Source organism: Ornithorhynchus anatinus, chromosome 5, assembly GCF_004115215.2.
Source record: "Ornithorhynchus anatinus isolate Pmale09 chromosome 5, mOrnAna1.pri.v4, whole genome shotgun sequence".
In the NCBI taxonomy this organism is placed as follows: Eukaryota; Metazoa; Chordata; class Mammalia; order Monotremata; family Ornithorhynchidae; genus Ornithorhynchus; species Ornithorhynchus anatinus.
Window position 1 is genome coordinate 32,272,457 of NC_041732.1, and position 20,127 is coordinate 32,292,583.

General features: G+C 51.3%; 1 protein-coding gene across 1 annotated transcript in view; it reads left to right on the plus strand.

Annotated features, from left to right (window-relative positions):
* Positions 1 to 20,127, plus strand: part of LOXL2 (lysyl oxidase like 2) — a 106,721-nt gene that overhangs the window by 81,341 nt on the left and 5,253 nt on the right. Inside the window, exons 8-13 of the mRNA XM_029065171.1 lie at positions 2,441 to 2,608; positions 7,225 to 7,390; positions 8,563 to 8,806; positions 16,617 to 16,732; positions 17,052 to 17,188; positions 19,296 to 19,407. Of these exons, the coding sequence (XP_028921004.1) occupies positions 2,441 to 2,608; positions 7,225 to 7,390; positions 8,563 to 8,806; positions 16,617 to 16,732; positions 17,052 to 17,188; positions 19,296 to 19,407 (943 nt within the window). The remainder of the gene's footprint in view (positions 1 to 2,440; positions 2,609 to 7,224; positions 7,391 to 8,562; positions 8,807 to 16,616; positions 16,733 to 17,051; positions 17,189 to 19,295; positions 19,408 to 20,127) is intronic.

Here is a 20,127-nt window from a genome sequence, read left to right on the forward strand (position 1 = left end):
ACCACCAACACCCCCACCATCTTCCTCTCCTTTTGCTTCAATGCTCCAGCCATATAATAATAATTATTATATGGTATTTGTTTAAGCGCAATGTGCCAGACACTGTACTAAGCACTGGGGTGGATACAAGCAAATCGGGTTGGACGCAGCCCCTGTGCCCCATACAAATCGGGTTGGACACAGTCCCTGTGTCCCATAGGTCTCCCGGTCTTATTCCCCATTTTACAGACAACAACTGAGGCCCAAAGAAGTGAAGTGACTTGCCTAAGGTCACGCAGCAGACAAGTGGCGGAGCCAGGATTAGAACCCATGACCTTCTGACTCTCAGGCCCGTGCTCTATCCACTATTTCATGTTGCTTTAAGTCAACTTTGGCACGCTATCCTCTATCTTTCCCCAAACTTGGCGCAAACTATAGGACTCTGGAAAGGACAGCTAATCAGAGGAATAGTCTGACTTGATGATCTTCAGTTAATGTTTCCCCCGTTTTACCTGGTGGTGACAGCAGAAGCTATAGACAGAGATGCCAACTCACTGGGGCCGACGAGGGTGGCCACCAGAACAGCTGAAACTCCCAGCCTCACTCATCCCGGGACTCTTAACAAGTTACCCAGTCAGCTCTGAAAAGTTCTAAAATGGAGGCTGGTCTATTAGCACTTTCAAGCCCGGCCCCTCCCCGTCTCCCCCAAAATCCCTGCCCCCTTTGGCTTCCGTGCTCCCAGTTCATTCCTCTCCTCTGGCCGCAAGTCTCTTCTGAAAACCCAGCCACGGAGCAAAGTGGCTGGTGAGACGGATCGTCGAGGTTGAAATCTCTTGCACCCCTCCCTCCCCCGACCGGTTTACCGCTTACAGATGTCACCGTCCTCTGTCACCAGAGCCACGAGCCATTCCAGTCCCATGTTCCAGCTCCGGGAGGGCTCCCTGCTCAGGAACTCCGGAGGCTCTGCCAAGTACGCTTGTAATAGGTCGCAGCACTCAGCCAGCACCCGCGGGGATTGGTGCCCTGCCCCGGCTCAGCCAAAAGCCTTCGATGACTTTAATGACAGCATCTGGTCCAAAGTCCCCTTCTACAAGGCTCTCCACGGCTGCTGCCAGACAGGCAAACCTGGGAGGGGGAGGTGGACTCGCTACCGGCAGCAGCATGTAGGGGTGTGCGTTCTCCTTCCCGGCCCCCATGGCAGCAGCCCCAGAGAGGGACTCCTAGGGTCTCACCGGAGCAGGCAAGGCCGAGAGTGAAAGGAGAGGCTTGGGGTAACTAGCCTCGAAAGGATCTAAACCCATGACTCCGGCCGGTAGGGAGAAGATTCAAACCTGTGAATCTTTCCGGTCCCCCCCCCTTTCTCATCTCCCTTTGGGAGGAGAATGCCGTTCATTCAATTTATTCAATCGTATTTATTGAGCGCTTACTGTGCGCAGAGCACGGTACCGAGCTCTTGGAAAGTACAGTTCAGCAACAAAGGGAGGCAATCCCTGCCCACAACGGGCTCAGGGTCCCTTTGAGGTCCAACCCTGCCAAAGAAGCACGGCAGGCTTGAGAAGACCGAGTCAAGGAGTGGACTGAGCTCAGAGAGGGAAGGACAGGTCGATCTTGGGGATAGAAAAATTGGGACTTCAGGTTTTCGTTCATCCCTAGGTAGGGCTGAAAGCCCAACCTACCCTGGAGACATCCAGGGGCCTGTAGTGTCCCAGGCTTGCAGGTGGCCCAGCCCCCGGTCCAGCCCGCAGTCCCTCCCCTTCCCGGTGCAAGTGTTTGGATCCAACCAGGCTCTCAGGGGGCAACCTTATGCGACCAGCTGTCACAGGGCTGGGCTGGCTGACTGGCTGGCTGGCAAGGGGCAGGCATGGGATTCCTGGGAATGGGAGCAAAAAGTGAGCGGGGCATGGGGTTCAGAAGAATGGCTGTTGCCACAGGCCCCTTTTAGATCCCGGACCTCCTGTCATAAACCAGACCCCCCAAAAGATTCCTCTTCCTCCTCTCCTTCTTCTGACCCTCTCCTTCCTGCTGACTTTCTTCCTTCTCTGGGACCTGTGAGCTGAGGTCCTGATCCAGCTGATTCCCAACATAGCCCTCTGTTGCTTCTACAACTTAATAGATGGAGCTATGGAATATCTATCCATCACAAGGGGCTTTGGGACAGAAAAGTGGCAGGGATCAGGGCAGACTGCTCCTGGAGGTGTCAGATATCTCGGGTCAGATTGCTCCGGGACTGGAGGGGCCAGCTGAGACGATCACACATCTGGGCGGTATCTGCAAAGCCAAGTTGCCCCGGGACATTTTCGGCTTCCTAAAATGTTGGCCAGAGGAATGTGACCCTCACCCAGGCGGGGGTGTCTGGAAGAGCTGCCTGGCGAAGTCAGGGGTCAAAAGGAAGGGGGATGGGAACCCCCAAGAACTGCACAGACCTGATCGTGATAAACGGCGCCTTCTCTTTCCTCCGCAGCTGCGTCTGAGCGGGGGCCGTAACCCCTACGAGGGTCGGGTGCAGGTGCTGATGGAGCACAATGGGACCCTGAAGTGGGGGACAGTCTGTGGAGAAAACTGGGGCACCGTGGAGGCCATGGTAGTCTGCAGACAGCTGGGCCTCGGGTTTGCCAGCCACGCCTTCCAGGTACGTCCTGACATTCCCACCGTTCCCCTCGAGTCCTGGGTCAAAGAGGCCACCCTTCCTCTATCTGTCCCCAGTCCCTTTCTCTGACCGGGCCTGGGTCCCCTCCCAGCAACTGCCTTGTTGCATCATCCCCGGCTGGAAGACTCAAGGATTTGGAAAACCGCTTCTGCCCAAGGTGAGTCTCACACCCTGGCGAGTTCGGTAACTCCGTGACCACCTCGTGAATCCGTCCCGCAATCCATCCTGTCTTACGGCCAGACGGAGGCATCGCTGAAGTACAGGGAGCCCTGGGTTAGCCTCAGACGCAGAGGGGCCTGGAGCTGGCCGGCACGAGAGATGACTCTCACCGTGAAGATTTCCTTCAGCTTTTCATGGGGGGGGGGGCGGGACAGACTGCTCCTTGTCCACTCTGTGTGCCGCGGAGATGGGATCACCGTCAAGGGAGACAACCCAGAGAGCCTCCCCAGCTGGTTAATGAGCCAAGGGAGTCACACATCCATCAGGAGAGGTGAACCTGTCTTTTTCTGAGCAGGTTTCCAGAGTAACGCGAGCCCTGTTGGGTAAGATTGAGGCAAGGACCGTCAGAACTTCTGATCTGGTGAATGACCCGTTCGCTTGGGGCAGAGAACAGAAATCCCCTTACGTCCCCACGGCAGCAGCCCCATGAGAGTTGAATTTACTCCTCCCGTCCACTCACTAGCCTGTGGGGAGACGATCTCCTATTGAATAATAATAACGTTGGCATTTGTTAAGCGCTTACTATGTGCAGAGCACTGTTCTAAGCGCCGGGGTAGATACAGGGCGATCAGGTCGTCCCGCGTGAGGCTCACAGTGAATCCCCATTTTGCAGATGAGGGAACCGAGGGACAGAGAAGCGAAGTGACTCGCCCACAGTCCCACAGCCGACAAGTGGCAGAGCCGGGAGTGGAACTCATGACCTCTGACTCCGAAGCCCAGGCTCTTTCCACTGAGCCACGCTGCTTCAAATGCAACTGATAGACGGGAGCAGAGCTGTCCTGCATGGTGACCTTCCACTCGAGACTTATCTCACCTCAGTTAAACTGGGCCTGTCTGAGCCATCGAGGTTGTCACCGATGCTCTGAGCCTCCAGGCTTGATGAGTCCCCTGGTACCTCTCCCAGCTCCCGTCTTTGCAACGGCAGGGCACAGCCCGGTCATCACGGCCAAAAGGCCCGAGCCGGGCAGGGTCTTGGGCTGTAATTCTCGGGCTGGTCTCGATTCAGTCAATTCGACTGACTGAGTCACTGTGTGACCAGAGGCAACTGTGTGTGTGCGTGTGTGTGTGTGTGTGCGCGCGCGTGTGTACACGTGCACGCCGCAGAGCCCGTTCTCTGTACAGTGAGAGGGAGGGAGGAGGGCGGGGTGCCTAGGCCTACCGGGCTATCCGGGGGCTCTGGGAGAAATGAGAGTCCGTCTTTAAAGGCCTTGGAAATCGAGGAGAGGAGGATAACCATAATAATAATAGTACTAGTTAAGCTCTTACTATGTGCCAGGCACCGTACTAAGCACTGAGAAGCAGCGTGGCTCAGTGGAAAGAACCCGGGCTTGGGAGTCAGAGGTCATGGGTTTGAATCCCGGCCCCGCCACTTGTCAGCTGTGCGACTGTGGGCGAGTCACTTCACTCTGCCTCAGTTACCCCATCTGTAAAATGGGGATTAACTGTGAGCCCCACGTGGGACAACCTGATTACCCTGTACCTACCCCAGCTCTGCACATAGTAAGTGCGTAACAAATACCAACATTATTATACAAGCAAATCTGGTTGGACACAGTCCCTCTCCGTCATGGGGCTCACAGTCTCAATCCCCATTTTACAGATGAGGTAACTGAGGCCCAGAGAAATGCAATGACTGGCCCAAGGTCACATAGCAGACAGGCGGGGGAGTCAGGCTTAGAGCCTATGACCTTCTGTCTCCCAGGCCCTGGCTCTATCCTCTATGCCATGCCAGATAATAATAATAATGGCATTTGTTAAGCGCTTATTATGGGCCAGACACTGTTCTAAGCACTGGGGTAGATACAAGATAACTGGATTGGACCCAGTCCCTGTCCCACGTGGGGCTCACAGTCTTAATTCCCATTTTACAGATGAGGGAACTGAGATGAAGTGTCTTGCCCAAGCTCACCCAGCAGACAAGTGGCGGAACCGGGATTAGAACCCACCACCTTCTGACTCCCAGCCCCCTGCTTTATCCACTAGGCCACGCTGCTTCATATCCCCCCCCCCCCCCCCCCATGACATAGTTGATTTCAAAAGCCGATCCCAGGTGGATCTTCTTTGAGATGGCTTTTTCTGGAAACCCAGTAGCCGAACAGCCCTAAATCCAACACAAATAAGAGCCCAAGCTGAGCTAGCCCTGTGGCTGGCTGGCTTAGGAATGTTCCCACACCAGTTGTGCCATCTGGACTTGGCGCAGAAGGTGAAGGACAGAGGAACTCTCTGTCACGAGCCTCGGCCCCTTCCCCTCATCACCCTGATCCTCCCGGCTTCCGATTGCCGCCGCTTCCAGCGAAAAAGCCTTTGATACCCTCATGGCTGATCCTGGAAGCACGGCTTCCAGATGCGACGTGGCGTCTCTGCTAATACTGTTTACAGCGGGCCGGGCTGGGGGGTGGGGTGGAAATCGTCGCTGCTGGGCTGTGGCTCCCAGGGAAACAGAAAAACAGTTCTGCATTTCAACATAAACTCTGTTAGGCTGTCCACTCCCGGCCCAGAACACCAGATCTGAGCTCGGGGCTCACGTGAATGGCGTGTGTGTGTACGTTTGGTGGGGGGTGAGTTGTGGGAGAAGAGTGTACCGTGTGTGTGCATTTATATAATATATATATATTTACTATGTATACAGTTGCCCCTTGATGCCTTACTCAGAAAGACATTCTGTGCTTAGAGCACATGGCAAGCTCCAACTTGACCCTGCCCGTCTTCCCCAGCCCACAGAGCGCAGCCGAAGTCCTGGATTCCCTACCAGTGAGGCCCTACCGGACAAAACACTGATAGAGGGTGATCAGGTTGTCCCACGTGAGGCTCACATTCTTAATCCCCATTTTACAGATGAGGTCACTGAGGCCCAGTGAAGTGACTTGCCCACAGTCACACAGCTGACAAGTGGCAGAGCCGGGGTTCGAATCCATGACCGCTGACTCCTAAACCCGTGCTCTTTCCACTGAGCCACGCTGCAGACTGCGAGCCCGTTACTGGGCAGAGATTCTCCCTATCTGTTGTCGAATTGTACATTCCAAGCGCTTAGTACAGTGCCGTGCACATAGTAAGTGCTCAAGTACTATTGAATGAATGAATGTTAAGCACTTACCACGTGCTAAGCTTTGTTCTAAGCGCTGGGGTAGATACGAGGTCATCAGGTTGTCTCACGTGGGGCTCACGGTCTCCAGCCCCATTTTACAGATGGGGGAACTGAGGCGCAGAGAAGTGAAGTGGCTTGCCCAAGTCACGCAGCTGACAAGCAGCGGAGCCGGGATTCGAACCCATGACCTCTGACTCCCAAGCCCGGGCTCTTTCCACTAAACCACGCCGCTTCTCTATCTGTTGCCTAATTGTCCATTCCGAGCGCTTAGTACGGTGCTCTGCACACCGTAAGCGCTCAATAAATACGACTGAATGAATGAACGAGGAGTCCTGGTTTCTCTTACTACCTCTGCCCTTGGTTCACTGGGTGGCCTCGAGCGAAGCCCCTTTGCCTTGTCTGTTCCTCAGTTTTCCCATCTGTAAAATGGGGGAGAGGGATCTCCAATTCCATTCTGCCTCCTGGCGATTTATAATCATAATAATGATGACGACGGTATTCGTTAAGTGCTTACTGTGTGCAAAGCACCGTTCTAAGCGCTGGGGAGGATACAAGGCGATCAGGTTGTCCCACGTGGGGCTCACAGTCTTAATCCCCATTTTACAGATGAGGGAACTGAGGCCCAGAGAAGCTAAACGACTTGCCCAAAGTCACACAGCTGACAAGTGGCGGAGCCGGGATTAGAACGCCCAACCTCTGACTTCCAAGCCCGGGCTCTTTCCGCTTAGCCACGCTGCTTCTATGAGGGTGAGGGACCATCCGGCTGTGAAACGTTTTGCCCTTTATTCAAAGAGCTGACAAATACATCTTAGAATTGCTGATTATTAGAGACTATAACACATCTGTTGGGTAAAGGGACACCTCACATTATTTTTATATGGGAGAGTGTTGTAATGACCAGATACTTGGACAGATACATCTTGCGCAAAGAGTATTTATACAATTGCAGCTTGTTTCACTCCAAGCCCCCGAACAAGATCACTTTTCCTTGAATCCAAAATCTTAGCACACAAATTTCTCAGTTTAGAAACTTGTCTATTCCTGATCTCCTAGCTCCTCCTGGTTCCTTTCCCTTGGGAATGTTGATTATGGGCCCCCAGATTCCCCAACTACTTCTAAGTCTTCCGGTCCCCTCACTCTTCCACTATTGTGGTCCCCAAGATGAAACCCAGATGTTGAGAATCACCTCCTAGTGGGACGTGACACTCTCTAAAGAGTAGATTCAATTAAATTGTCGCCTTAAGCCGTAACTTCAGTGGGTTTTGTTCACTCACTCCTTCCTTCCTCCCTTCAGGAGACCTGGTACTGGCATGGGGACGCCAATGCCAACAACATGCTCATGAGTGGAGTCAAGTGTTCGGGAACAGAGATGTCGCTGGCACACTGCCGCCATGACGGTGCAGATGTGTCTTGCCCCCATGGAGGGAGTCGCTATGCTGCTGGTGTTTCGTGTTCACAAAGTGAGTGACTTCTGGGGTCCTAGGCTCCCCCCCATGGGGACCAGAGTGGAGAGTTGACCCTCGAGGGATATTTTCCGCTCGTTCTGATGCCGCAAGGAAGAAGGCTCTTTTCGATCCCCGTAGTCCGTTGAAGTCAATGAGGAAGCCAGAGTTAGATAACAAGCAGGAAAAAGCAGATCCCGTGGGAGAAGAAGGTTTCCGCCAGGGGCATTTGCTGCTCGGTTCTACGGGACGCTGCACAGTCGCTGAGGTAGAGTTGAGCCCCGCTCCTTGAACCTTCTGCTAAGTAAGCCTCAACAGGACATGGCAGCCTCCAGGGATTGGACAGATAGGGGCAAGCCCCAACCAAGATGCAGAACCACCTGGTTTCCATGGGCTCCAATTTAATTCACCTGCAGTGGGGCTGCCGACCTTAGAGGGAACACTTGGGAACTGGAAAATTCCCACTGAGGCTTAAGTTCAGACACAGCCATTTCCATTTAAATGGGGCAGCAGGGAGAGGTTTTAAGCCCCAAGCAGGGTGTTGCTCGTCCTTTGGTCCTTTCTTTTCTCCCCGCTGCCTGCGATGGGCATTCCCCCCCTCCACAAGAAGGGCCAAGAGCCAAAAAGCAAATCTCGTTCAGGATAATCATCTGATGAATGAGCCCCGTTTATAGAGAGACATATTCCCAGCCGGGTCAGACAGTCCTCCCTCCAGGATCCTCCTCCCTGGCCCGTGGGTGCCCCGGCTCCACTCTGCATCTCTCGGTCTCATCCCCCCAACCCCCACACTCTGTCTCTTGGACCGCCGGTCTGAATGAGAGACATCCCTCGTGGGTGTTGGGGCCTGCCGGCGGAAGCTAAAATCTGCCCCAACCTCCAGCTCCGGAAGCAGAAGTGATTTCTTTTTATGCTATTCGTTAAGCGCCTACTGCGGGCCAGGCACCGTACTAAGCGCTGAGGTAGATACAAGTTGGATACAGTCCCTGTCCCATATAAGTCTCGCAGCCTTATTCCCCATTTTACAGACGAGGGAACCGAGGCACAGATAGGTTAAGTGACCTGACCAAGGTCACGCAGCAGACAGGTGGTGGAGCGGAGATTAGAACCCAGGGCCTTCTGACTCCCAGGCCCGCGGTCTATCCACTAGGCCGTGATTTTCTCCCGTCCCCACGCTGATATTTTGGTTCCAGCGGCCCCCGACCTGGTCCTCAACGCTGAGATCGTCCAGCAGAGCACGTACCTGGAGGACCGGCCAATGTTCATGCTGCAGTGTGCCATGGAGGAGAACTGCCTCGCCTCCTCGGCGGCCCAGACCTCGCCCACCTCGGGTTACCGGCGGCTGCTGCGCTTCTCCTCCCAGATCCACAACAACGGCCAGTCGGACTTCCGCCCCAAGAATGGCCGCCATGCCTGGATCTGGCACGACTGCCACAGGCAAGTGTCTGCCCTTCCCTTTGTCGTCACCACCCTCGCACCCCTCAGCCCCTCTCAGACTCCCCCTCCGTCCCTACGAGCAGAAAGACCCGTGAATCAGCCCGTTAGCGGGGGGGTTAAAATGCTCTCAAGCCTCTGGAATCGACCCAGGTGACGGGGACTGGGTGCTCTGGGCCAGAGACTCTTCGAAATCACTAAGCCCAAATCTCCCGTCAGGCCTGCAACATTGGCATCGGCCTCGCTGACGTTTATCCGGGCTACCTTCCCCCTTTCTGCCCCAGACCGTTCTACCAGCGTCCAACTCTTTCCATCGGCCCTTCCCCTAGATCCAGACAAAGAGAATGAGAGCACCTGCTGCAAAGGCATAGCAAATATCCCCCACCTCCCCACATTCCAGTGAAAATGAAGAGGGAATGGAAGGAGGGACAGAGTCCAATGCATTTGTCATTACGACCCCTCCTAATTTCCTCTAGGTCCTGGGCTCAGAGCTGGTCAAAGCGCTAGACTAGGGACAGTTCCTTTTTGGGTATTATTCTACCCACCTTCAATTACTCTACCCATCTTCAAAGCCTTACTGACGACACATCTCCTCCAGGAGACCCTCCCTGATTAAGCCCTCATTTCCTTTTCTCCCACTGCCTTCTGCACTGCCCTTGCTTTGCCCCCATTATTTTCCCCCCACCCATGCCCACAGCACATATGTACATATCCGTAATTTATTTATTAATATTAATGTCTGTCTTCCTCTCTAGACTGTAAGCTCGTCGTGGGCGGGGAATGTGTCTGTTATGTTGTACTCTCCCAAGCGCTTAGCACAGTGCTCTGTACACAGTAAGTGTTCAATAAATAGGCATTGGGTGTTAGTCTTCAGGAAGTTCTAAGCGTCATCCTGAAGGTAGAAGTGAGCTCTAGAAGCCAACCAGTCCTTTCTCTAAGCAGGACTGCAATCAAACCACTCCAGACAGATGGGAATCTAGCCTGTCCTGGAAGAAGTCCATGGAAGGATATCGGTGGACATACGGCTTGGGAAACCCAACCCAGAGGCCAACTCCTTGATAGGAGTTGGCTGAATGGCTATGAATGGATAAAGGCAGCTGCAGGGTGAAGCCAGAGACCTCCACACATTACATGTAGGGAAGGTCAGTGATTTACAACAGATCAAGTGAACTGTTTAGCAAAAAGGGAAAAACCTCATAGTTTTTGGAAGGACAGGCAGAAGTACGTAGATAAGAGCAACGGCTGATCCTTGCACAAGATGATTCTTTGGGTAAAATCACACTAAAAAAGGAGTTTATTGAGAACTGGTCTAGGATGTCATTCGAAGGAGTTCGTTTTCTTGTATAAAGATTATCCTGAATTTGCAGATGGGTGAAACCGTCTATCCCACTTACCGCTTTCATGTGTCAGAAAATGGATCTTCCTGGGCTTGGCCGATCTGGAACCTCGTCAAGGAGTGAAATTAGAGTTGTGAGGCTAACAGTGCTTAAATTTAAAAAGGAGAATATGGGTCAAGCCAATAAGCATCCGGGGGTTGAAACTGCTGTTGGGTACATATGAGGATGGTAATTATGTTCCATGCCATCCCTGTGGAGCACACCCAGAGATTACATGATGAGAGACTTGCGATGACATATACTTACGTGCACACAGGCTGAGAATAGTCCTATGGAGATGTCTCTGGAATGTCTCTTACAATCCCACCACTGGCTCCTGGTCCAACTCTCCCTTCTCTGGTGGTCTAAATGGATTTTTGGAAATGTTTCAGCATTTATTTACCAGGTGGCAATTTCAGTCCAAGTTCAGCACTAAGCCACCTGTGTGGCCACAGGGGCGGTGAGAGGAGGAACCCTACCTTCCTCCCTCATTCCTCCTGCCACTACCATCCAATAACCGCCTCCGCTTTTGCTTGCAAGCCCATGGCCATCGTTATGGCCGCCATCCTCCGCAGGTCCAGTCATCCTCCTCTCCTGCCCTCCATTCCCTGGGTGAGGACCAGGCTGACAGAGGGCTAAGCTTGACTGAAAATCAGTTGAATTTACTGAGTGCTTACTGTGGTCAGAGCAGTGTACTCAGCTCATGGGAGAATAGGATACAGTGGAGTTCGTAGAGTCGATTCCTACCCACACAGAGCTCACAAGCTAGTGGGGAAGACAGACTTTAAAATAGGAGTATGGTCTAGTGGATAGATCACAGGCCTGGGAATCAGAAGAACCTGGGTTATAGTCCCAGCTCCGCCACTTGTCTGCTAGGTGACCTTGGGCAAGTCACTTAACTTCTCTGTGCCTCAGTTACCTCAACTGTAAAATGAGGATTCAGACTGTGAGACTTACAGAGGGGACAAGGACTGTATCCAACCTGATTAACTTGTATCTACCCCAGCACTTAGCACTGTGCCTGGCACATAGTAAGCACTTAACAAATGACAGATGGATATGTCTGTACATACATGCTGTGGGGCTAGGGATGGAGTGAATATTAGAGTTCTTTAAAGTAGAGACCCAAGCGCATAGGTGACACAGAAGAGAGGACAAATAAGGTGGGGAAATGAGGGAAATGACGGGTTAATAATAATGTTGGTATTTGTTAAGCGCTTACTATATGCAGAGCACTGTTCTAAGCACTGGGGTAGATACAGAGTCATCAGGTTGTCCCATGTGGGGCTCACGGTCTTCATCCCCATTTTCCAGATGAGGTAACTGAGGCCCAGAGAAGTGAAGCGACTTGCCCACAGTCACACAGCTGCCAAGTGGCAGAACCAGGATTCGAACCCATTACCTCTGACTCCCAAGCCCGGGCTCTTTCCACTGAGCCGCGCTGCTTCTCAGTTAGGGTCAGTAGGGAAGACCTTGTGGAGGAGGTATGATTTTAGTTGGACTCTGAAGATAGGGAGAATGGCGATCTATCATATATGAAGGGGGAAGCCTATGCTATTTGAAGATGATAGGAGATGTTTGTGGGATATTTCTGGAGGAAAAAAAGGATCTTCTTTCCTTTTCTCTTTTCTTCCTCAGCCCCATCCTCAACTCCTGAGATCCTATTTAAAACTAGATTTCCTCTCTCCTTGGGGTGCCTTTCTCCGAGATGCCCTTGACAGACATTTTCTCTCTCTCGATTTCCCCACGACACCCCAGAGAAGCAGGCAGGGGTCAGGGATTCATCACCTCCATTAAACAAAAGGGGAAAACTGACGAAAGACAAGGAGATGTGTGGACCCAAAGTCACCCGTTGGGTCAGTGGCAGAGCTAGAAATGAAACCCAGACGGCTTGTCTCCCAGTCCAGGGTTCCAGTTATGGGACCACACTTCAGCACTTTTTGGTATCGGAGGCTGAATCCCCGTTGCATCGGGTGGGATGGGGGAAGTCAAGTGAGTGAGATTGAGTAGATAGGTCTCCTGGCTCTCTTTCTCACATATACAGAATATGTGTCCTGTAAAGGATTGTTATTCGGAACACTCATGACCAGCATCTGTAGTTTTTGTTTTTTTAATGGTATTTAAGTCCCTACTATGTGCCTGGCACTATGCTAAGCTCTGGGGTGGATACAAACAAATTAGGTTGGACACAGTCTCTCTCCCCGTGGGGTACTCAGTCTCAATCCCCAATTTTCAGATGAGGAAACTGAGGCACAGAGAAGTAAAGTGACTCGCCTAAAGTCACACAGCAGATAAATGGTCAAGCCAGGATTAGAACCCATAACCTTCTGACTCCCAGGCCCGTGTTCTATCCACTATACCATGGTTCTCCCTCACAAGCACCTGCTAGTAACTGATCACCTCAGTCTCACCGGTGTAATCCACAAGCAGGTTTGCGGGGAGGAGAGGAAGGAGGGTGAGGGTTTGAGTCTAGGACCCAAAAAATCTCACTTTCCATGCCTCAATTCTCATCCCTCAGTCCTCAACCCTCCCTAAGGTCTGGCCAGAGATGAGGACACTCCAGCCTGGCAGCCTGCTCACTCCGTTCAGACATCCTTATCCACCAGCCGTTGTCCAGTTGGTGGCAAGAAAATTCGTAGGTCAAGAAACTCCCCACTGACAAAGGAGAGAGGCCCAGGATGAGAGAGACGGTTGAGGAGACCGGCTTATCTCTCCCAGAGCCTGTACGGATTGACTGCTCTGGTCCATTCATAGCCCGGGATCTAGTAGTGATCAAGGAGAGGCTGGGTAATCACCACATTTCCCTTCCCAACACGCAGAAAATGTACCAGGAAACGAAAGCCAGACACGTTTGAGGCTTAGAGACCATTGGGTTCCCTGCACTTTGAAAAGTTTTCCTAAATCAAGTCTGTGGAGGTGAGTCAAGAATGAAGAAAAAGTTAGACTTTTAACAGAGCATTTGTGTGCTTGGGTTGGATTCTGTTTAGATAGAGAAACATAAACTCATTTCTCTTCAGTTTTTCCAGCCAGTAAACATGGTAACATAAGCCCTTCTCTGAATGATGCAGACATTTTTTAGGAACTGAGTCAGACCCGAGGTCTTAGTTTTGCCTGCAAGCGGCCAAAATAGACTCCTTCAAAGTCATCACCCCAGCTACCACAAAATGCCTCCTTTTGAACATTTGCAGTTCTTCCCCGGGCACTCCAGCTCGTAGACATTCTGCACGGAAACATGACAAAATTGGGAAAAGCCACTTCATACCTAGGGAAAGCCAATGTAAGGAACCTTTGGCTGTATTTTTAGCCTGGACAGTGAGGAAGGGCAAGCTGCCCATTTCCCCCGAGAAAATGTACACCTTCTTCCTTATGTGTGTCTGCCGCCTAATTCAGACCATCCGCACCTGGAGAGTACGGCAGATTTAGGAGGGAACAGACGGAGCCCGGGACTTGGGGTAATAATAATAATAATAATGGTGGTATTTGTTAAGCGCTTACTATGTGCCGGGCACTGTTCTAAGCGCTGGGGTAGACACAGGGGAATGAGGTTGTCCCACGTGGGGCTCACGGTCTTCATCCCCATTTTACAGATGAGGGAACTGAGGCACCGAGAAGTGAAGTGACTTGCCCAAAGTCACACAGCTGACAAGTGGCCGAGCCGGGATTCGAACCCGTGACCTCTGACTCCAAAGCCCGGGCTCTTTCCACTGAGCCGAGAAGGGGCTTCCGATTCAGAATCTGCTGTAGATCACGAAGGGAAATCGTCTTTCTTTCCTTAGCCCTGATTCCCTATCTGTAAATGGGAGACTAAAGAAATGATACAATCAGTGGGATTTATTGAGTGCAGAAGCGTCACCCTAAACTCGCGGAAGAGTACAACGGAAGCAAAATGGTCCCTGTCTTCGGAGAGATTCTAATCCAATGGGAGAAATGGTCTGACAAAAATAATTAGGGATGCCTTGAGCTCCCGCAAGGGAAGGTGATAAGATCCTTGACTCCTCTCTCTCATTCAACCCACAGATTCGATCCGTCACCAAATTCTGTCGGTCCCACCTTCACAACATCGCTAAAATCCGCCCTTTCTTCTCTAACCAAACTGCTTCCATGTTAATACGATCACTCATCCTATCCTGCCTAGATTACTGCATCAGCCTCCTTGCTTACCTCCCAACCTCCTGTCTCTCCCCATTCCAATCCGTACTTCACTCTGCTGCCCGGATCATCTTTCTAAGGAAATCTTCGGGACATGTCACCCCCCCGTCCTAAAAATCTCCAGTGGTTGCCTATTCACCTCCGATTCAAACAAAAACTCCTCACCATTGACTAGAAGCAGCGTGGCTCGGTGGAAAGAGCCCAGGCTTGGGAGTCAGAGGTGATGGGTTTGAATCCCGGCTCTGCCACCTATCAGCTGTGTGACTGTGGGCAAGTCACTTCACTTCTCTGTGCTTCAGTTCCCTCATCTGCAAATGGGGATTAAATGTGAGCCTCATGTGGGACAACCCGATTACCCTGTATCTACCCCAGCGCTTAGAACGGTGCTCTTCACGTAGTAAGTGCTTAACAAATACCAACATTATTATTATTAAAGCACTCCATCACCTTGCCTCCTCCTACCTCTCCTCGCTTCTCTCCTACAACCAAGCTCTCCTATACTTCGCTCCTGTGGTGCTAACTTTCTCACTTTGCCTCCATCTCACCTGTCTCGCCACCGACCCCTCACCCATGTCCTGCCTCTGGCCTGGAACCCCCCTCCCTCCTCAAATCCGACAGTTACTCTTCCTCCCCTTCAAAGCCTTGTTGAAAGCACAGTGTGTCCAAGAGGCCTTTCCAGACTAAGCCCCACTTTACATCTTCCGCTCCCTTCTGCGACGTCCTAACTTGCTCCCTTTGCTCCTCCCCCTGCCCCCAGCCCCAGACCACTTACGTATGTATTTGTAATTTCATTTATTTGTACTGATGTCTCTCTCTCCTGATCTAGACTGTGAGATCGTTGGGGGCAGGGATTGTAACTGTTTACTGTTGCATTGTTCTTTCCCAAGCGCTTAGTACAGTGTTTTGCACCCAGTAAACGTTTAATAAATATGATTGAATGAAAGAAACAAGAATGGTAAGTCACTGCTAAGGCCATCGTCATTTCAAACTGGAGAAACCCTGATACTTCCAGTGGAATGCCATGACAGTAGATCCCAGACTGACTTTGAGCTGTAGTTAGACGTTCAGAACTATCCCCATCTATGTTTTCCCATTTGTTTATCCTGAGCATAGCATATTTAAGTGCAAAGAACCTGAATCTGTTGTTAATTCCTTGACGTAAATGGCTGCTAAATTATCATATAAATAAGTAGACGACTCTTCCCAGCCCGTATCCACATTACATTCATTGGCTATTATTTTTGCATCAAGAGAAGTAGCGGATTTTTTGTTTGAGCGGGAGAAATAATGGGCTCAGAATTTTGTGTCTTTCTAATTTAATTTGTAAAATGTATTCTACTGCTCCCTGCTCCCTCCCTTGCCTACATCAAGTCCAAGTACTAAGAAAATCCATTGTTTCTTTTCAGATCTGCAAAGGCCCTCTGGCTCTATAGGGTTTAAAAGATTGAACCTTTGTGTTCTGTCTATTCTTTACTTTCTCTCTGGACTCCTTCTTGGATGTGTTCTATGTCTCCACCTCTCTCTCTTTTTATGGTATTGGTTAAGGGCTTACTTTGTCCCACACTGTTCTAAGGACTGGGATAGAATTAATTAACAAGTGAATTAATTTGGACCCAGTCCCTGTCCCACATGGGGCTCACAGTCTAAGTAGGAGGGAGAACAAGAGAACGGAGGCAAAGAGAAGTTGACTGATTTGCCCAAGGTCACACAATAAGCATTTGGCAGAGCCGGGATTAGAACCTCTGACTCTCACTCCCAGGCCTGTGTTCTTTCCACTACGCCATACTCTTTTTCTCTCTCTGCCTAATATCCCTTTTCCTGTCCCTATTTATCGCTCTATGGCCTCCTTTACATCTCTGTTTCTTTGACCTGTCTCGGATGCTCTCTATCTCTCCGTCTCTCTCTTTCTGTCTGTATTTCTGTCTCTCACTCATAGGGGCCCAACCTCTGCCTCATCAATATCTGCCTCATCAATGTCTCTCTGCATTCGAGTGATCTAAAGAGCTGAGAAGTCTGAAACAACCTCCCTCCTTAAAATAGCCAAGGGAGGAACAGAAGGGCTGGGATTTGGGAACGTGAGGGAAAAGAAACAAATAGGAATTAGGCCTGAGCCATCTAGCACCCAAAAATCTTCTTTTCCTACCCAGAATGTAAGTTTTTCTTAATTAAAAGAAAATCGTTCTGCTCTTTCCCAGTCCTCTGACCCTGTGGAGGTCTTACCTAATGGAAGGGTGCCCAGAGAAGCAGTAGTCAAGGTGTCTGAACTTTCTCTCCGTGTCTCCTCTCAGGCATTACCACAGCATGGAAGTCTTCACCTACTATGACCTTCTGAACCTCAATGGGACCAAGGTGGCCGAGGGCCATAAAGCCAGCTTCTGCCTGGAAGACACAGAGTGTGAAGCAGGTATCCCCCTTGCCTCGCCTCACTGTCCTGGACAAAACTCTGTGGAACTGTTCCCCCTCCCTTCCACTGACTCACTGGGAATGACTCTGGGAAAACTCTTTCCCTTCTCTGCCCCTGTTTCTCTAACCTTACTCTTCCTTCCCATTCCCTTCCTCCTCCTGCCCTCCCTTCCCCCCGGGGGGATGGCTGTTGGGAGAATGACTTTCCTCTGTAGCAGGCTTTCGGGGAACATCAGGCAGGCATTTGGCAGGCATGTGTTTATTGTGATGGGGGTTGTCAGTGGATACCGGCGATATGTAATAAGTCTTCTCTGCTTCAGAAATTCAGAAGAATTACGAGTGTGCCAATTTTGGGGAGCAGGGCATCACCGTGGGATGCTGGGACATTTACCGCCATGACATCGACTGCCAGTGGGTGGACATCACTGACGTGCCCCCAGGCGACTACCTGTTCCAGGTACAGCTAAGTGGGTAGGACCACCTGAACATCTAAGGGGACTCAGTCTGCTGATGACATGGTCTGGTGTGTTTGGGGAGGAAGGCCCCTGCTCTTTCCCCAGGGGTGGAAGAGGAATATCGAAGCCACCTACAGCAACTGCCAACCACCTCTTCCCTCAGAGAGCTGGACGTGCCCTCCCAGAGCCACACGGCTGTGACACTGCAGGCGAGAGAGGATCCGGGGTTCCAAATTTCCCTCCCGCTTTTGGGAAAGCATCCTCTAATGAGCAATGGCTCTCTGCCAGCAATTCGATTGGTGAACATTGAAACAGAGTGTCGATTCCCGGTTGGACAGGGAATTTGGACTCTCTCTAGCTCCTATATTTTGTCCTCCTCAGTCTCCCCCCCCCATTGCCTCCTCCTGTCCTCCTGTGCCCTGCCACCCTTCCCCCCCAACCCGATTCTTTTTGAGACATGAAATTCCTGGCATGATCCTCCCAGCCTTCAAACTCCCCACAGACGGGACTCAACACCTGCAGAGAAATGACCACAGAGCAGTGTTGAAAGACTTCCCGGCCCGCCCCACAAGACAGCGAGGCATTCTTCCTGCAGCCAAGCGTAGAAATGAATCAGTGCCTTTAGGCTGACCAAGCGGTTCCTGCCCCAGTTTCAGATTTAGATTTTTGCTAAAATACACTTGATAGGTACCTGATTGTTTCCGTGGTATTTGAGGTCTGCCTCCACTTTCATTTCATTTCATCTGGCTACTATTTTCTGGTATCCATCCACGGCCTGGTTACATTGTAAAGAAAAGTCCAAAAATATATATTTTTTTTAAAAAAAGCAAAACAAACCCCAACCCTAAAAACCTAAATTCTGTTCTTTACACCCTGACAATAGTAATGAGAGCTTGATTTCACTCCTGGCTTTCATCTGAAAAATTCAAAACATTTTCACCTAGATTCTCACGTTAAGTGATTTAGCGGTAGTACAGTGTAGCTAAGGAGAATAAGTGGATAAATCGATTACTGATGGATACCCTGCAGAGAAGAGAAACAAGAAAATGAGGTCTGGAATGAGATCAATCCCGACTGTACCTCTGCAATGAAACCCACACATTTCTCTTTTAGCTCGAGTGTCTGTCTGAGGCGAGCTTCTGCGGTGGCGGAGCTGCACGGACACCGGGCTATGGATTTATACTCCAAAGTGACTTTAGTGGGCAGGTTTATATTGGCCCTTAAGGGAGTAAACTTCTAAGGTATGCATGGGTGGCTCAGTGGAAAAAGCTGAGGAAAGTGAAGCATTCATAGGTCTGAAACGCTTTGCTTTTTGCTGAAGACCCAGGTTGACAATTTGAAACGGCCCCCAGACATAAGCAGAGGGAGGACAGAATTTGGAACAGTAAAGCCAGACTGTGGGAGAGGCCCCTGTTGAAGAATTCTCCCGGCACAGGGGAGTGGGCGAGCAAGATTTTGAAATCCACGTGGCCCTGGGGTATCTCTTACTAAAACCCGGGACGCAGACCACTCAGCAGGCTTTCTTCGGGTTTGCCCCACGTTGTGTTGTGATCCTCCGGTGAAACTGGCAGTCCGCAAGCCCAAGGAAAGCTTTATAAGGAGTTGCCCCAAACTCCCTCCCATACAGGGTAGGAACTATATTCCCCTCTCACTAGGGGATCTTGTTTTTCAGCCTGGAGAGTGGACACTTCATCTGACCAAATTCCGCGGCCCTCTTTAATCCCGCTTTCCCCTGCCTTTGCGCCCCACACCTTCACCTCTTCCCCTCCCTCTTCAGAGATATTCCCTCCAGCCTCTCTTCATAGTCATCCCTTCCACTGGAGCCCAGGATCCTTCCCTTCCTAGCCCGGAGGCCCCTGCACGGAGCCCACTGGACTCATAGGGATCCTCCCTTTGCATTTTAATAACCTTTAGACTGCACCTGATGGCTAAACAGGCACCGGGATAAGCGTCCCAGATTCCCCGCCTCCTCAGCGGTTCCCTGGGATGTTTCCGTCCCTGCCGAGCCGACGGGCGGAGGGGGGGTTGTGAGGGGAGGTGGCCAGCTGGAGGGGAGCGGGCCGGCGTTTGGCGTCTATCTCTGACAGGGCTCCCCTCTCCCTCTTCCAGGTCGTCATCAACCCCAACTACGAAGTGGCTGAATCGGACTACACCAACAACGTCATGAAGTGCCGGACCCGCTACGACGGTCACCGCATCTGGATGTACAGCTGCCACATAGGTGAGGGGCAGAAGGGGATTCAAGAGTGGCGCGAGGGGAGGGAGGAATAGTGGGCGGCGGCGGCGCCACCGTAGCGGTAATGATAATATTAAGCGCTTCCTATCCCCGCAGAGCACTGAACTAGCACTGGGAAACCTGGGGACAATGAGACATGGCTAGTAGTAGTAGCACTAATAATAGCTGATAATAATGATGGTATCTGTTAAGCGCTTACTATGTGCCAAGCACTGTTCCAAGCGCTGGGGTAGATACGGAATCAGGTTGTCCGACGTGGGGCTCACAGTCTTGACCCCCATTTTACAGATGAGGTAACTGAGGCACAGAGAAGTGGCCTGCCCAAGGTCACACAGCAGACGAGTGGCGGAGCTGGGATGAGTAGTAGCAGCTTTTGTAGTAGTAATAATAATTGTGGGATTTGTAAATACTGTTACTAATAATGTTGGTATCTGTTAAGCGCTGACTATGTGCCAAGCACTGTTTTAAGCGCTGGGGGAGATACAGGGTAATCAGGTTGTCCCAAGTGAGGCTCACAGTCTCAGGCCCCATTTTACAGATGAGGTAACTGAGGCACCGAGAAGTGAAGTGACTTGCCCAAAGTCACACAGCTGACAGGTGGCGGAGCAGGGATTAGAACCCACGACCTCTGACTCCCAGGCCCGGGCTCTTTGCACTGAGCCCCGCTGCTTCTCTAAGTGTTTATTGTGTACCAGGCGCTGTACT